An 18,869-nucleotide genomic window follows, 5' to 3' on the forward strand; every position below is an offset into this window, starting at 1 on the left:
AAGACGCAAATTAGCTGCCAAAGATTTGAGAAGAATCAAACGTGAAGCTACCAGGAACCCATTATCCTCCAGTACTTTCATATTCCAGAGCTGCAACCTACCTGGAGTGCCCAGAAGTACAAGGTGTTCAGTGCTCAAAGACATGGCCAAGGTAAGGAGGGCTGAAACCCAACCACCACTGAACAAGAAACATAAGTTGAAACGTCAAAACTGGGCCAAGAAATATCTGAAGACAGATTTTTTTCAAAGATTTTATGGGCCGATGAGATGAGAGTGACTCTTGATGGACCAGATGGATGGACCTGTGGATCAGTAATGGGCACAGAGCTCCACTCCAACGTGGAGGTGGGGTACTGGTATGAGCTGGTATTTTTAAAGATGAGCTAGTTGGACCTTCTTGCATTGAAGATGAACTCAAAATCAACTCCCAAACCTACTGCCAGTTTTTCGAAGACACTTTCTTCAAACAGTGATACAGGAAAAAGACCATGATTTTTATGCAGGCCAATGCTCCATCACTTGCATCGAAGTTCTCCACTGCGTGGCCAGCCAGTAAAGGCCTTAAAGATGAAGGAATAATGACATGGCCCCCCTTCCTCATCTGACCTAAACCCTATCGAGAACTTGTGGGCACTTCTTAAACGCTAGATTTACGGGGGAGAAAAACAATCCACCTCTCTGAAGAGTGTCTGGGAGGCTGTAGTCACTGCTCCACAAAAAGCTGATCGTCAACAGATCAAGAAACTGACAGACTCCATGAATGGAAAGGCTTATGACTGTTATTGGAAAGAAGGGTGGCTATATTGGTCATTGATTGATTGATTGATTTTTTTTGAAATGTCAGAGATGTTTATTTGTAAATTTTGAGGTGTTTGTTTATTATTCTCACTATAACAGATGAAAATAAACAAGTGAGATGGGAAAATTTTCATTTTTCCTTTAGTTGCATAATAAATCTGCACACTAATAGTTGCCTAATAATTGTGCGCACATATGTATTCCCCTGATGATGTTCACACTCACATTTCCGTTGTGAAACATTCAGGTTTCAGGTTTATTAACATTTTGGATTGACTGATAGCACTGTGTTTGTTCCATATTAAAATTAATCCTCAAAAATACAACTTGCCTAATAATTCTGCACACAGTGTAATCTTGTTCATGGCAGAGTAAAATTGATTTAGTTAGCATTCTCTGAATAGACTTTTGAAGCAAGCGCTATCTGTTGTTGAATCTGTAACCATCTCTGATATTAATGATGGCCTCAAGTGCATGACATTTCAATCAATTTCAGAACAAAGAATCCAGCAGTTGCTGAAGAAGAGAATGGCCCTGCACCTGAACAGTGGGCAACCTCAGAAGACCTTTCACCTGCCACTGATCTGCCAAGCAAGAGAAGACAAACAGGGCAAGACTGGGGTCACATACAGTTTCTCTGTCAGTCAAGGGATAAGAATTAAGGTACAAGTCTAATATTCTATTGTTTTTTTTGCACAGGGCACATTTTGAAACAGTTGCTTGAAAATGGGAAGGTGATTCAGTTTGCCTTTTCCAGAATGAATCCTGAACTAGGCAGTCAAGTTTGTCATCCTGAAAGTCAGTAGCACATTCTTTCTAGGAGAGTGCAATGGAGGTGGAGGGACACTTTGATGGGATGCTTACAGTTCTACTTGACATATGGCCAGTTGGGCTGCAAATTCTCATTTTTTGACTATTGTGTCCTTTACATTTTGCAGGATATATTATATATATATATACACACACACACTGTATACAGTACATTTTATAAACATATATAATGCCCGGGTTGCTCACCATACTCGTCCTTGAACCCCGGTCATTATTATTCACAGACTCAGATGGAATGGAACAGAAGAATTCAGGAAGGGGGCAAATACTTTTTTCACAGCACTCTGTGTGTGTGTGTGTGTGAGTGAGTAGATCTGTCAGGGCCTGTATTATCAGGTGCTGGAGCACATCCCAGACAGGGGACATTAAGCTGCTCCAGAAGTGATGCCAGATGGACACACAGGCAAGAAAGTCCCCTTAAATCATTCAAGGGATGTAAGTATAACAGAAGGGCCGTGGGGAATACACATTATAAGATTAGATGTGGGCAGCAGGAGGCTTCTGTCAAAGCCCCTGCAGGATTGTTTGATCCTTGATAAAAAGGGGTTACCTGTGGCCTCCAGAGCGAGCTCCGGACAGATGACCCCAAGGTTTATGTAAGACTACATCTGATCCTGTTTTGTCTTTGGACAGAGTATCACATGCATGTTTTTTTTTTCCCAGAGACAAACCAGAGACCTCAGCATGTCCAGTGACTTCAGCAGCCCATCACCAACTGAAGATACATTAGCAATGTTTCCACCAATCGGGTCAAAAACACAAACATCATCCTTGGACTTTTAACTAACCGCAATTTAATAAATCAGGTATTAAAATACAACAATCGTAGTGTTTGTCCACTAAGATGAGAAATGTGTTTACACAAGCATCGAACAATAAATATACAAAATGTAAAGCCATTGTTTTGTCCTGAACAATACTTTTGGTTTAAACAATGGAAGACCTTGCCCAATTAATTTTAAGATTCTTTTTTTTCTCAGTTCTCTCTTTCCAGGTTTCAGTCAGAAGACAGGAGTTGCTTCTTATTCAATGGCTGGGAAGACAGAAAACTGAGACAGTGCAGCTCTCCACGACTTGACTAAGAGGCTCTGCTCTGAATTGTGTCACTTACAATCGTTTAAAAAAAGATCACAACTGCTGCTGTCAGCAGGACCACAATGGCCACTTTATTCCTATTCCTATTTTCTAAAAGGGGTAAAGCAGAACTGAACAAGCTCTGGGGTAAGGCATCCCTAACAACAACCCCTTTCTATCTTTTGCTACAAGCTGCGTGTAACTAAATGTAGAGAAAGTGATTCATGTAAACTGCTTTCTCATTTTATGGGGTGCTACAGGCCACCAATCATTAACATGAGCTTCAAATATTTTATTCCAGGAAATGACGCCTCCATGACACACTCTAGACAACAAAATGTGGTTTAAGGTGTAAGCCAATAAGGGGTGCACTGCCACCTTAACCCCTGGGCACAGACAGGCAGGACACAGGCTCGCTCAGCATCCGTGTTTATTTACAATTAAAAGTGCACAACCACCAACAGCACACCAAAATACAGTCCAGTCCATTCCCTTCCTTGCCGTCAGTCCATCCGCCTCCACTCCTTCCTCGACTCTGGCCCCCCGTGAGGCGGCTCCTCTTATTCAGGTCCTGGGAGTGTTCCGTGTGGCTCATCACTATTACCTGGAATCACTCCCAAGTGCTCCACAGGGCTCTGCAGCTCCCCCTGGTGGCCCCCACAGAACCCAACAGGGCTTCACCAAACTCCAGTTCCCAACATGCCCTGCAGGAATCTGTGGTGCCACAGCCACCCAGGAGGGCTGCCCTCTAGTGTCCCCTTTCCCCTGGTCCTTCCACCCTGCTGGCGTCCCAGCTAGGTAGTGGCTGTGGTTGTCCATCACAAAGGTTACGTGGTCCTGCATAACTGCCTGGTGCCACTCCAAGTCACTTGTGGAGCTAAAAACACAAACCCCAAAACCACGTCTAAAAGGAGTTACTTCATGATAACATGCTAATAGTCATGAGAAACTGCTTTAAAATAAATTGCCTTTTATTATTTTTTATATCATGAATACATATTAAAAAAAGAACTGGATCCTGCCAGTTATATATACATTTTCAAGTAAGTCATCCACCCAACTATAAACCAATCATTTGATTTATGTTCACTTTTGCAGTTTGTTGTTGGCATATTCTAGTGCCCACTTCTGCACCGCGTCCAGATTCTTACTATAAGCCGTTCCTTTCGCAACAATGTCCGAACCTCCAGCGCTGCCATTCATTGTCCTGCAGACCGCCAAAGCCCAGTCAGCCGCAGAAAGGGTGCTAGTTGCATTCTGCCAAGAAATACAGCCAAGTTAGTTTGGGAAATAGGAAAGGTTTCTTTCTAGACCATACATTTCTTTCCACCGTGATAAACTAATTGGCAAATAAAGTGAATGGGCATCACTTCATTTTAACTTGATAGTCACACTACCTGTACTTCTGTTGGGGTGCTGATCAGGCTAAAGTGCCCACCCAGGTGGCAAGTTGAACCTGTGTTGAAGTCAATGCATCTGATGAGGAGGCTGATCCACCCTGATGAACATGAGTGTGTGCAAAGTGAAAATGTGAGCAAAGGATGATGTTCCACATGTTTGCTTACAATTTATCACACAGGTTCCTCAAACCAACGTAAAAGAATGAACTACTGGTTGGACATATGAATTTTTAAAAATGCAGCAAAGACTCTGATTTCTGTCCATTTATGAGGTACATCTGGCAACACATTGCACATCATTTGGTATTTGTTCAGTAAAGGAATGTGACTGTCCAAAAGCAGAAAAGTAGGTACTCTGCTTTTTTAAATAATAAAGTAACTCAGAAATGAGGTTGGAGTGACAGAACACTAGCACAGGGGTATCAAACTTGGTTCCTGGGGGGTGATCTCAGCAGCAACGGATTTTACTTGCTTAAAAACTTGCCAGAATACTGTGTGTTTGAATTGAAGGCAGAATTCTTGACCAATGAATGAGGGGGAAGAGGCAGATCTTCAATCCAAACACGCTGAATTGCTCAAAAGAAACCTTTCCTATTGACATTCAATGCAGAGTTTTGAGGTGGTAACGGTCAATTATATTACAGCAAAAAATGGACACACTTGTACAGTTTGGCCTCTGACGTGTGCATTATGCAACATGTGTTACGAGAGACTTTTTCTTTTTCCAATCAACGTTCTTCAAAGCGTTTGACATTGTCCACCTTCCTAGAAAGAAATCATTGGACTTACTCTCACTTTTGCAGTTGGTTTTTAATCACTGCAGTGTCATGTTCAAACTGAATCTTGAAAATGTCATTTCTCCACAAAAACATGATTAAACATTTTTCTTGGCCACCACTACAAACTACATGGGGCAAGTAACATATAAAAATATATAATTTCTGGGTGGGGTGGGGACTGGGGGTCTCGTGGCCTTGGAACCCCTGCAGATTTTGTCTTCCGTGGCCATCGGACCTTACTTTATTCTTTGTTACTTAGTAGTGCCTAATCTTATTAGATGTATATTTTTCTTTTTCATCTTGTAACGCAGTTTGAGCTACATCATTTGTATGAAGACGTGCTGTAGAAATAAATGTTGTTTTTAAGAGCTGCATTATAGCCAGTTATAGGGACCACTCAGCTCAGGATTACAGTGCACTCAAGTGGGTGGTCAAGTTGGCTGAGAAGACCAACAGTTTTATTAAAGACCCCAGCCTTCCCTCCGCTCTCCTCGGTTTGGTTAACAGTACTGGACCACTAGAGCTCACACTACTAGATTGTGGGATAGATTTTAATGCTCAAATCAAACTCAACAGCCATTCAAACTAAAATTGCAAGAGCATTCCTTATGCCTGTTCTTATATTCATTTTCAGTTTATACACACTACATATATTATGAATACAGGAAAAAGGTTAAAAGTTATTTCCAAATGAATACCCTTTAACTTTCTTTCCTTTGCAGATGCACGTTGACACTAACCCTGCTGTAAATCTAGCATATCTGAGGTTTAATTGTCGAATTGTGTTGTATTTGTTTTCTGTTGTTGGCACAATACTACAGGCAGTAGTGTGGGAGCCATGCAAGTAAGAATTTAATCGTGCTATGTGCATGACAATAAATTTGAAATGTGAAGCTAAAATCGCCCAGAACCAAAGTTAGCAAGTGTTACGTACCATAACTCAAAACAATCAGATTTTGAATCTTACTGTAGAGATTTACAAGATACCAGAAATCCATTTACATTGACACAAAAGTGGTATTAATTGAGTGGATAGATTATCTTATAAGATGTAACATAATGTCATGCTTATAGTGATACGATTTCACTTCAGACATTCGTTGGTGGAATAATAAATTGCAATATTCATTCATCCATCCATTATCCAACCCATTATATCCTAACTACAGGGTCATGGGGGTCTGCTGGAGCCAATCCCAGCCAACACAGGGCGCGAGGCAGGAAACAAACCCCCACCGCAGGGCACACACACTCACACAAACACACAGGGGGACAATGTAGAATCACCAATACACCTAACCTGCATGTCTTTGGACTGTGGGAAGAAACCCACGCAGACACGGGGAGAACATGCAAACTCCACATAGGGAGGACTCGGGAAGCGAACCCAGGTCTCCTAACTGCGAGGCAGCAGTGCTAAAATTGCAATATGTTGCACATATTAATTAATAATAATCTGTACATTTCAAAACATTAAAAACAAACTGCAATAACATCCTATCAGGAAACAATTGCTGTGATGAAATTGTATCAGGTTGTCCCCAGCAATTCCTGCCCCTAACAGCCAGCCGCCAATCAATTTTCTGAGGCTGCTTTCTCACCATTACTAAAGAACAAAACATTAATCTAAAAAGTCAAGTAGATATCACTGCAAAAGAAAAACAGAATTTAAATCTGTAAATCAGATTAGACAGTTTACATTTACAAAGTTACAAAATTTATGCACTGTGCCTATCACTCTGTTTTTTAAAAGCAGCTTTTGTCATTGCAGGGGTCACAAGAAGAACATCTATCCACTAATTTAGGATTCCTGCCATTTAAGGCTAGTTTAATGGTTATTTTTCCTAGCATATCGCTTTTATAAAGGAAGTTGTGCTAACTAGTAATTACTGTCACCATACTACATCAGGCAGACCACCAAGAAATGACCACTTTGATACCTTTGGTACTTGACAGGCACACAAAATACTGCCAGAATCCTGCAGGCTTAGAAGCATAACAAAGGCACCTGGGAAGTGGTCACACAGTATATTTACCATTTTCATCAATATCTGTGGAGAACAAAGAAAACATATACATTATTTTTAAACACTTTATAGTTAACCAGAGTATAAAACCAGTCACTGTACAGTACTTTTCTTTTTTAAAGCATTAAAGGTAAAAGACAATAACTACGTTCATATCTTATTTCAGTGCATGATTATGTTACCTTACCTGATTCAAAGAAGATGAGTGTAAATTTCAATTAAAGCAAATGTGACGTTCTAGAGATGTGAGGCAGCAGCATTACCTGAACAAAAAGCTTACTCAGACTTCATCGTTTCACAAATGTGCCACATTCAAAGCCAAGGAGAGTTGTTCCAGTTGCATACTGCGCCACTCAGTGGCTGTAGGTGGGATTTACGGTAGCTTTTTAACCACCTCCCACCCCCATGGCAGTAATCACAAAGGCTAATTGTCAGCAGCTCACAAGCGCATTCCCAAGTAAACAAAAGGCCGCTGTCTGTGCACAGCAAACGCGACTCGGGAACAGTCGAGGCTCACAAAAAACGGTGACATGCAGCCACTTCTGTGAAGTGAAACTGCCTTCACCAACGGGAGTAGACCTTTCATCAAGGATGATTGCTAATCTTCCAGACATAAAAAGAACAAACACAAGTCTGTATCTTTTTACAAGAGGTAACCAGACAGAAATGGTGAAGACGCAGCTTGCCCTTAAGCTTAGCAAAAAAAGGAAAAAAACACTTACAGAGATGGAATCCACAGTCACTGAATCCACAACCAGCGAGTCACTGGCATGTCTTGTCAGCAATTCTTGTACTTTTTTTGTAGCCTGATAACAAGATGCAATACAAAAATTACATTTCTATAACAGTAACCTGGGGGTGATAAGGCTTCAAAGCAGAAACTGGAGATTTTTTTTTTTATATTGTACAGTACATAAAAAAGGAACTTGAGGAAAATAACATGAAAAGCAGAACTACAGCACTGTCCAGAACTCTTATGCAACACAAATGATATTTTTAAAACTAGGTTTCTGGGCAGGAAGTGTTTATTTGCTTGTGAATGCACTGAGCTGGGTAACATTAAGCATAAATGAACAATTTCATGCATTTTCCAAAAACGCATTGCTATCTTGCGATGACTAGACTGCCACGTTTGCTTCCTAAATCTTTGAGACTCCCCACCCTTCTGTGCGTTTGGCAAACTTCACCAACTGTACTCCTGACTCCGATTAATAAGGCGAAGATTAGCAGAACAAGCAGTACCAGTGAGGCAATTTAATAAATGCGTGTCTTGGATGGTAACCACAAAAGCCAGTGGGCCGCAAGGTGAGGTTATGAGATGACTAAGCTTCGACAGAAATGAAATCATACTTTTGTATCTGCACAGCTATAGTCATTGAGCAACTACACAGCAAACTGGAATTCCAAGATTTGGTGTTCAAGCTGTCATAAAGAAATCTGAAGAAAATGAGCAAGTGGAAGGCCTAAAAAGCTGATGAACAGCACTAAAACGGTACTTTCTGAAGAGACCCAAGGAAAGTCCACGAAAACATTGCTCAACATCCAGTAGACTACTCTGCCACCAACCATGCAAAATACTGTTAAAAAGAAATGATCCTGTAGGACAATTTATAGCGGATAAGCTATTCTTGCAAAAAAGGCAACAAGCAAAAGAAAAAACTATAAATCATGGAGTGACAGCCAGTGACAGAGATTCCTAGGGGATAATGGCACTAAAGAAAGGCACTATATAAATAAAATGTATTTTGTAGTACTAGGGTGTTGTACTGTGTTAGCCATTATGAATGTAGTGAGAAGTCAAGCAAAATGACACTTTTTATTGGCTAACTAAAAAGATTATAATATGCAAGCTTTCGAGGCAACTCTTCAGGCAAAATGTAATCTTTCTATTTATTGCATTTGAAAATTTCACAATTACACCAGTAAGTTGGAAGAAAAGTTCAATGACGCCTCTCCACAGCTTTCTGTCAAGCAAGATGTCAGCTGTGTCATGGTCTGAAGCTGCTTTTCTGTCAGTGTTGTAGGGCATCGGGACAAAATGCATAGAATGTTAACTACTGAGGAGTATAACTTGGTCAGGAAGACAATCTACTAGCAGGAACTTCATCTTTTAGTAGCAGAACCCCAAAAACGCAGTTGGAGCGGGCGTCTGCAGACGGAACGTCAACCGTATAAGGCCGCTCACCTCAGAGCCTGAACATAACTGAAGCTGCGTGAGATCACTTGGGCAAGAAAAAGGATACAAAGGAGCCAATATCAGAACAAGAGTTTGGTGAATTCCTGGAAGAATTCATCATAAAAAAATAGTTCTGCACTCTTAGTGAGGCCACATAAAGCACTGACTTGATTTAAAAACACCAACATTCTTGTTGCTTTTTATGGCAAAAATGTTTCCTTTTGTTTATTCTCTTGTTATATAGCATTTTCACAAGAAAATAAATACCACATCCCATATGACAACCCTTAAAAGTAATTTACTTGGATGGCGTAAGACTTTTTAATCTAAGCCATCACAACAACTGACACAACTACCCACCTTGTTTAGAAATCGATTCATAAATCGGTCCGCCACAAAAATTGAAGTGTTTCAATCACAAAGGCACTGACATCAAGAAACTACACACATTCAGACAAACCTCTTTGTTCTCTTGTTTTCTGACAGCTGTATTTGTCGTTCGCTGCAACGCTTTCAGTTTTTTCTGTAGCTCTCTTTTCTGCCACTGAGGTATAGCAGTGTTCTCCAGCACCTAAAATTAAAAGGAATATATTTTATATTGTTGATTTTTCAAGGAAGCGCGTACCTCTACATCAGAGCATCTCAACGTTTTCTTGCAGTTTTCCAGATGTTCTGCCTGAGATTTTCCACAGTTGCTAACTGAGCAAATATTCTTTTTTTTTTTCATTTCTGATAAGGTAACACAAAATGTACAACCTGATTCATCGCAAAAGCAACCAAGTTTTAGTTAATTTAGTGATTATCATTTTGTTCTCAAGAATGTATGAAACAGAAGCATGGACACTCACAAAAACACATTAGGGGACCAGAAATCTTTGAAATTGGGTTCTACCAAAGAAAAGCCATTCTTGTATAGATGCAAGCTACAAATGAAAGGCTTCTACAGCTGATGACAAGACAGTAGTTTGGCAGTGTGGCGTGGTGCTCTGGACTTCAAACCCTGAGGTCGTGGATTCAAATCCCACTACTGGCACTGTGGGACCTGCCAGTGCTCCAATTGGAAAAACAAAGGAAAGGTAACCAATTGTATCACAAATGTTTTTACTTGACTTTGTTAAAGTTGTTGGCAAGTAATAATAATGTTAAAATCTTAACTCCAAGATTCTAGATTGGTTTAGAATATCAGAAAATGAATGGATGAATTATAATGGGGACTGGCACCCTTTCCAGGGTTGGTTCATGCTTTGTGCACTATGCTGTTTGGACGCTACAATTTGGTTTAGTGGAATCAGAAAAACAGACAGAGGAATATTATGAAGTGGCACAGCACCACATACTCTAAATATTCATAAAGACGAGCAGGCAAAGAAAGTGCACAATCAATAAGAAGAGAATATCATCCATCCATCCATTTTCCAACCTGTTGAATCCGAACACAGGGTCACGGGGGTCTGCTGGAGCCAATCCCAGCCAACACAGGGCACAAGGCAGGAACCAATCCCGGGCAGGGCACCAACCCACCGCAGGACACCCACACCCACACACCAAGCACACATTAGGGGCAATTTAGCATTGCCAATCCACCTAACCTGCATGTCTTTTGACTTTAGGAGGAAACCCCCGGGAAGCGAACCCGGGTCTCCTAACTGCGAGGCAGCAGCGCTACCACTGCGCCACCGTGCCGCCCAAGAGAATATCACGTGTGTGCAAATCTCAACTGGCACAGTTCCAGTTCCTACATGTGTGCATAAAGCAGTAATTGTTACAATAATAATCAGCCGTAAAGATGAAAATGGTAAAACAAGACAAACAAGTGCATCTAAATATCTTCAAGCACATGTGAATACGGCCTAAAGCTTAACTAATTAATCTGGGTGATTAGTTCCATTCACTGATTTCTGCATTATGGCTGTACAGATGGAGGTTGTAATTTTTAAAAGGTTATAATTTACTACATTTCTAAAGCACAGATTACTGATGAACAACTGGCATAGTTGTCTCCACAGTCATTGTAAAGAGACAATTTTACTGTCCCAAGACATTTTAATTGCACTACACAATTCTTTATTGTCGTACATTCCTAAAAATGGAATATGGAAAGGTTATGCGTTTCACTCAAGGCTATACGGTGAACTCTGTACCTTCTACATAGCAAGCTTCATGTATTATGTCACAGACACATGTGGCTCCTTTTATGCTAGACTGTCCTTGTCCTAGTGTGTATATACTGTAAACACAGGGAACTCGTTTCTGTATTACATCTCACCTGAAGAAGGGGCCTGAGTTGCCTCGAAAGCTTGCACATTGTAATCTTTTTAGTTAGCCAATAAAAGGTGTCATTTCGCTTGACTTTTCACTACATTCATAATGGCTAACACGGTACAACACCCTAGTACTGCTAGACTGTTTACAATATTAAAAAAAAAAGTTCTGGGACACAAACATCCTAATGCAGGCTTACTAAAAAAGATCCTGACACTTTATATAAGTTCAATAATAACAGACTTTTGAAGACATGATAGCAAAATATACTGAAGAAAATATATACTCTATGAAAAAACTTTTCTGCTTCTGAAATTCTATTGCCCTAGTTGTGATTAGTGTACCTTATTAGTTACATGCCAGTTTTCAAGTACCCTAACCACTGGGATTGTGACTGGTCAGCAAAACGCTCAATGCTCACTACATTTTCACAATTTTGCCTAACAAAACTCGTCAATCCTATCAACCTAATTTCTCCAAAATAATATTCAGTTGAGTTTTGAAAGTCCCTAAAATTCTACTCTCCATCACTCTACTTGGTAATCCATTCCATGGGTCTATGCTTCTCTATATGAAGAAAAACTATCTAATGTTTGTATCAAATTTACCCGTAACAAGTTTCCAACTGTGTCTCCATGTCCTTGTTGTACTCATTTCAAAATAAGAGCCTGGGCCCACTGTATTAATCCATCCATACATTTTCCAACCCGCTGAATCTGAACACAGGGTCACGGGGGTCTGCTGGAGCCAATCCCAGCCAACACAGGGCACACAATTCTTTTCATAATTTAAAAAAAAGGTTATTCATCAAAAAAATAGTGTAATGTGAAAAAGATTGACTAAGGAGAGGAGGAGATGTTGGGCGCATGTTCTGATTACAGCGTATTGCCTCACCCACCACACGGCGAACCACCCGGATTGAGTAAGCTGAAATAAAACTGAAACTATGGACAGATAATCATGATAAAAAAAAAACAGCAGCTTCAATTCTGTTGGCTTGCTGCCACACATATGGTGTATTTTGAATGTCACTGGTTAAGTGTGTGTCACCTGCCACACCTTTTTTGACATCGAATGTTGTTGGGAGCGCCATCAGCCTTATACAAGTTTTACAGAAAGATACGGGTGCAATTCATTGCTTATCTGCAAGTGGAAAGCATCAACACACAGATTTCTAGAAACTGGTATTCAGCGTATCACCTAGAAAAGCAAGACCAGTAAAGTGCAGAGTACCTGCATGGAAGCTCTTAGGTGTACAGTATGTACAGCTAAACATAATGACACATATTAAAGTATGACACTAGCTAATTTTTTTTCATTTTTAAAGAGAGACATATATGATGTGAAATCCTGGAAATATTTCTAGGTGGACCATGGCAGTATGGTGGCCCTGCTGTTAGTGCTACTGCTTCACAGCTCAAGACTGATGCAATGACACCTTGCCTAGGCCATTGCTTGCTTAGCTGAAATGTTCACCTTGTGTCTGCTTTTCTTTTCTTTGCCTATTTAGGTTTTCTCCCACATCCAAAAGATATGCAGGTTAGACTAAGTAGGAATTACAAAATGGGCTGAAATTGGTGAGTTTGTATGAGTGTTGCCTGGGAAAGTCTGTCTAACCCATGCTGTTTGGAAACCCACCACTGGAATAAATAAGATCAGAAATCACTGTAATAATTCATCAAAATGCACAGCTTTGCTGTGTGTATAAAGAGGTATTTAACACATCTTCTTATATAATACGCTACCGTGGTATGTCCGCTTGTCTGTACAGGATTTTAAATCACTTGAAGGTCGCAAACCGTTTGACCTTTTGACCTGAAATTCGGTACACATATACTACGTGGCGTCTACTATCCGCTTTCAGGGCGATGATTGACCTCCAAGGTTATTCCTCTTTTTATTTTATTTGAATGTAGAATCAACTCTCGGCAGTGGTGAGCAGGGCGTACAGGCGCCGTTCTCATTCCCTACCACCTTCGCCGTCACTTCCCCGACCCTCTTCATATCTTAAATCATTCTTGAGGCAGATTGAAGACTTAAAAGTGAAAAAAAAAACGTTCTAAGTAATTGCAACACAAACACTGACGTAATCAGTTTTAAATTAGAAAAGATGCCAATGGAAGAAGAGAAGAAGCGGGCCGCTAGGGTGGAGAAAAGAAGAGCTGCTCAGGAAGCAGCAAGCGCATCAACCTCTGAGCAAACGAATTGTAAACGTACAGAGAAAGAATATGAAAACTAGGAATGCTCAAGTCAAGTTTAGTCACTGCACGTTATCATGCAGTGTGCCGTTACTGGTAATCTCATATTGTGGTATTAGCTGGGCATAATTCTCTCTGCCTTTATCTGACTTTTTCAAAACTTCCTCAGTTTACATTTGGCTGGATGATGAGGTTTCCAAAACTGTTTTCTTGTGCCAAATAAAACAAAAGGGATGCTCCTCTAACAGAGGTACAGTCATTCCCACCCATTTTACAATTGTCAATTTAACATCTTAAAATGTGTCCATATGAGTCATTAAGTTAAATTATATTCACAGAAGGTAAACGGAGGAAATTAAAGTTGAAGTCCTGCGTTGTAAGACAGAATCAATAAATGTTGTGCCACCATGCCACTCATTTATACAATTTTATAAATTTTTTTATAAATAAACATACTGTATAAGACAGCATGCAAATACATAATAAAAAAGCAAATATCATACGTCCCTGATATAGCCACTGTTCTGAATCAATTGTGCTTAAGAACTATAATGAAAATTACTAGACTGCTCTCATTCACACTTCCTTCTTGTGCTTCTTACTTACATCTGTCAGAAGGCCCACTTCTTTTGACAGTTGCTGGGCATCCACAAGTATTGCAATCTCAGACTGCAGTCGGAACAGCAAGGAGTCAACATCTTGTGCAAGTTTGTGACCGGTTTCACGAGCCTGTAATAAAAAAAAGTCCAGGTAAGAAAAATGTTTACCCAACTTAATGGTAAATATTGCTGTTCATTAACATTTCACATCTAATGTGAAGACTCTGTGACTGCTGTCTATTCTGTATATGGTATTTCCAAAGAATTATATGCAAAGATTGTTTACTCTGGGTAATTTATAAATATTACTTAGTATTTCTCATTTGTAGAATGTCACATTTCTGGTTGAGTGCACAGTGACCTTTTTTTTTCATATTCTCATTTTTCAAGTTCTAAACTTAATCATATCTTCTTCTTTTAGTAGCATTTGAGTGGGTGGGTTGTTAAAATTGAGTGGTTACAGGAACTGCTTTACATTCTCCTAGGTAATTAATTGAAATAAAATAACAGTAATAATAATAATAATAATAATAATAATAATAATAATATTAAAATGAACTCAGTTTATCTGACTAAATAATGCAAGTCAAACTGTCACCTGCCTGATAAGATACAAGGTACATTTTCTTGCTATGATGGGTGAATAGGCTAATTGTTAACATTAAAATTGCCACAGGATGACACCGTGTGAGTATAACATGCAGTGGACCTGCAATGCAATGCCCATGTTGTGCTTTTAATGGCCGGGTGGTCAGGTGGGCATTGTTGGAAAACATGGATGTGAACAGATGTAAAATCAATTTCTCCCAAGGAACAACTTATGTGTTCCTGGCAATTTTCCAGCTGTCTCCATGCATGCAGTACTGGAGGGCTTCTTAGTTAGTCTAAATAAACTAAAAGAAGCTATGGAGCTTTGAAGGACTGAATAGGCTATATTCATTACATTAATCTGATTTGTAGCATGACAACCTGGCTAGCAACCTTTTAAACAAGATGGATTAACTGGTTTCCCAGTCTACAAAGTGCATATTATGGAATACTGTGTTCTACCACTATATAGTTTGTTTCATCCTTGACATTTTGCCTAAACACTACTAGCCATAGCTTCACAGTATCAGGATTATTAAAGGGGTTGACACAATTTTTGTCAAATAAATTTTTCCTCATCCATCCATCCATCCATTCTCTTCCGCTTATCCGGGGTCGGGTCGCAGGGGCAGCAGCTTGAGCAGAAAGGCCCAGACTTTCCTCTCCCCGGCCACTTCTTCCAGCTCTTCCGGGACAATCCCAAGGCGTTCCCAGGCCAGCCAGGAGACATAGTCCCTCCAGTATGTCCTGGGTTTTCCCCGGGGCCTCATCCCGGTTGGACGTGCCCAGAACATCTCACCAGGGAGGCGTCCAAGAGGCATCCTGATCAGATGCCCGAGCCACCTCATCTGACTCCTCTCGATGCGGAGGAGTAGTTCCTACATTTTCATATCCTGGATATCTGCTGTTCTGCACCATTTTAGCTATATCAAAATTTTGTGCAAAAAAGTTACAGATGCTCATTCTAGATTATTTGTTGTTTCCCACCATAGGCTCAGTGGTGCCCATCAAGTGTTATTGCTGTTTATATGAAAATCTCACCCCAGAAGAGAACCGGTTTTATTTCTTCAGAATAAAAATAAATAAGAAAAAATTCTAAATATATGATGAAATTAATTGTTAACAATTCATACATATATGACCAAAACACAGAAACCATCTTAGGGGAAACCCTGAACTCTGACGCTTTGACAAAAATGTATTTGTATTGCTGAAACTGAAAGCTTTGTTTTTCCACTTTTAAACTACCGTAGTGCCCATCTGGCTGCACTGGTAAGCAATACCTGCTTTTCACACATTGCTGCTAACATATAAGTTGGCTTTTCATAGCTAACAACTTACCAAACAGACTTGCATCTCAAGGTAAAAGAATACATACTTCTATAGTTTGGCACTGAACAATTAGCAGACTAGCTCCGGATTTTATTGTGCATTCCATGTTCAATTTGAAAATGCAGCCATCCGAGTCTAATTCCTTAACTTTCAACGACATTGCATTTTACATGACCGTTGACTCGTGAATGTCTTTGTATAAAGACAGTATAAACAACTGCATTCTGACCTCTTTGGCTTGGTCTCCAGTCACTGCAACAATCCTAGTGATTCCTTTCACAAGCTGACGGTCAGAAACAATTACAAAATCTTTAATGACACCAGTCCGCAGTAAATGCCTGGAAAAGACAGGAACAAAAAAAAAACCACTTTGCCTTAAAAGCATGAAATATTTGCCACTACTATCAGCATAATTTGTCTAAAAGAGAATTCATCAAACTCCCATTGAAATTCATGATAAAACAAGCATGACTGGTAAGCTCAAGTTTAAAAGTGATAAACCAAAATGGTAATCTTACGTTCCACAACAAAGTTCGACAGAAGATGGATTTCCAGCCATGGAGCTTAACAAACTTTCAACTGGAATTCCAATTGACACCACCCGTACTGGATCAGGATAAACCTATAATTAAAACAAACGTAGTTTTTTTTTTTGTAGTTTTTTTTAATACATTTCAATTTTTTTGCTTTTACATTTTTAATTTCAACCTACCTCAAAGAAATGTTGCAAATAAAGGTACTATAAAGAGTGGCAAAGTCATTACTAAAAGGAAAACATTGCACTCTCACATTAATAAACTACATAATCTGTACCAAAAATGACCATTAACATTCCAAGATTAAAAAAAAAAACATTTACAGGCTTAACTAGGTTAATAATATTTTATGATTTCTTTTAAAGGTTGTACAGTGCAATGCAAAGGTTTCGGCCCCCTTGCTTAAAATGTCCGTTACTGTGAATAGTTAGTTGATTACATCTTGCCTGAAGAAGGGGCCTGAGTTGCCTCGAAAGCTTGCATACTGTAATCTTTTTAGTTAGCCAATAAAAGGTGTCATTTTGCTTGGCTTTTCTCTGTGAATAGTTAAGTAATCGGAAGATGAACTGATCACAAAACAGCATAAAGTTAAAGATGACACATTTCTTTAATTTTTTATGCAAGGTTACATTTTTATTCCATTATTCACAGGTACAAAATTCCAAAAAATGAAAAGGGCCTGAAGCAAAAGTTTGGGCCTTCCACATGGCCAGTGCTTAGATCCCCTTTAGCAAGTAACACAGATTGTAAACGCTTATTGTAGCCAGCTAAGAGCCTTTCGGTTCTTACTTGGGGTATTTTTGCCCATTCGTCCTTGCAAAAGGCTTCTAATTCTGCAAGATTCTTGGGCCGTCTTGCATGCACTGCTCTGCTGAGATCCATCCACAGACTGTGAATGATGGCCGATGAGGGCCAGGGCAAAACCATTCACTCCAAATCGTACTCTGTAGTTTGTATGGTCCCCATGTGCTTGTATATGCATGCCTGACAAATATCTTGGCTTGGTTAATGAGACGACGGATGGTGTCCTAGGGGATGTCCTCCCAGAGCTGGACCAGGGCATCACTGAGCTCCTGGACAGTCTGAGGTGCAATCTGGTGGTGTCGGATGGACTGAAGTATAATGTCCCAGAGGTGTTCTATTGGATTTAGGTCAGGCGAGCGTGTGGGTCAGTGAATGGTATCCATTCCTTCATCCTCCAGGAACTGCCTGCATACTCTTGCTTCATGAGGCCAGGCATTGTCGTGCACCAGGAGGAACCCAGGACCCACCAGCATAGGGTCTGACAATGGGTCCAAGGATTTCATCTCGATACCCAATGGTAGTCAAGGTGCCATTGTCTAGCCTGTAGAATTCTGTGCGTCCCTCCATGGATATCGAGCTCCATCGTGCTGGGCAGGGAGCACCGGGCCCACTAGAAGACGCCACCCCTTCAGGCCACCATTATGAAGTCTGTTTCTGATTGTCTGGTCAGAAACATTCACACCAGTGGTCTGCTGGAAGTCATTTTGTAGGCTCAGGCAGTGCTCATCCTGTTCCTCCTTGCCCAAAGAAGCAGATACCGGTCCTGCTGATGGGTGAAGGACCTTCTATGGCCTTGTCCAGCTCTCCTAGAGTAACTGCCTGTCTAGAATCTCCTCCATGCCCTTGAGACTGTGCTGGAAGACACTGCAAACCTTCCGGGAATGGCACGTATTGATGTGCCATCCTGGAGCAGTTGGACTATCTGTACAACCTCTGTAGGGTCCAGGTGTCGCCTCATGCTACTAGTAGTGACACGGACCGTAGCCAAATGCAAAACTAGTGAAAAAACAGATGAGGAGGGAAAAATGTCAGTGGCCTTCACCTGTTAAACCATTCATTCCTGCTTTGGAGGTCATCTCATTGTTGCCACTCTAGGTCAACCTTCGTTAATTTCATTAACACCAAAGCAGCTGAAACTGATTAACAACTTCCTCTGCTACTTAACTGACCAGATCAACAGCCCAGAAGTTTCACTGACTTGATGCTATACTCTGATTAAAAAGTGTCCCTTTAATTTTTTTGAGCAGCATACATTAACTCTTTAGGTCTTTCAAGAAATCCTAGCAGAAAAAAGATAATTTAATGAAATAAAAAATAAAATATTTGCATTTCACAGATAATTGCAAGTTTTTTGTTGAAAGATAAACTTAACATTATTGGCAGGGCCGGCACAACTACCATCCTAGTTGATACCCTGAAAATAAAGCCCAATCTAACTGTTATCTATATTTAAATATGTTCACAA

General features: G+C 40.2%; 2 protein-coding genes across 6 annotated transcripts in view; one reads left to right on the forward strand and one right to left on the reverse strand.

Moving 5' to 3' along the window:
* The window catches only part of LOC120516777, a 55,168-nt gene extending 51,843 nt beyond the window's left edge, over window positions 1-3,325 (forward strand). For 2 of the 4 annotated variants that reach the window (XM_039738709.1, XM_039738706.1), the window contains exons 18-19: window positions 1,295-1,461; window positions 2,293-2,554. In XM_039738709.1, the coding sequence (XP_039594643.1) occupies window positions 1,295-1,461; window positions 2,293-2,412 (287 nt within the window). In that variant the 3' untranslated portion in view covers window positions 2,413-2,554. Of the gene's footprint in view, window positions 1-1,294; window positions 1,462-2,292; window positions 2,556-2,609 lie in introns of those variants that run through there. The other 2 variants (XM_039738707.1, XM_039738708.1) reach the window with 2 other exon arrangements.
* A 91-nt stretch (window positions 3,326-3,416) lies between these two features.
* The window catches only part of aars2 (alanyl-tRNA synthetase 2, mitochondrial (putative)), a 46,286-nt gene continuing 30,833 nt past the window's right edge, over window positions 3,417-18,869 (reverse strand). Inside the window, exons 16-22 of one of the 2 annotated variants that reach the window (XM_039737995.1) lie at window positions 16,583-16,686; window positions 16,294-16,402; window positions 14,152-14,274; window positions 9,546-9,656; window positions 7,632-7,715; window positions 6,919-6,933; window positions 3,417-3,960 (exon numbers count right to left, since the gene is read on the reverse strand). In XM_039737995.1, coding sequence (XP_039593929.1) covers window positions 3,790-3,960; window positions 6,919-6,933; window positions 7,632-7,715; window positions 9,546-9,656; window positions 14,152-14,274; window positions 16,294-16,402; window positions 16,583-16,686 — 717 coding nt within the window. In that variant the 3' untranslated portion in view covers window positions 3,417-3,789. Of the gene's footprint in view, window positions 3,961-6,822; window positions 6,934-7,631; window positions 7,716-9,545; window positions 9,657-14,151; window positions 14,275-16,293; window positions 16,403-16,582; window positions 16,687-18,869 lie in introns of both variants that reach the window. The other variant, XM_039737994.1, reaches the window with a different exon arrangement.

The sequence above is a fragment of the Polypterus senegalus genome, chromosome 16 (assembly GCF_016835505.1).
Source record: "Polypterus senegalus isolate Bchr_013 chromosome 16, ASM1683550v1, whole genome shotgun sequence".
NCBI classification, from domain to species: domain Eukaryota; kingdom Metazoa; phylum Chordata; class Cladistia; order Polypteriformes; family Polypteridae; genus Polypterus; species Polypterus senegalus.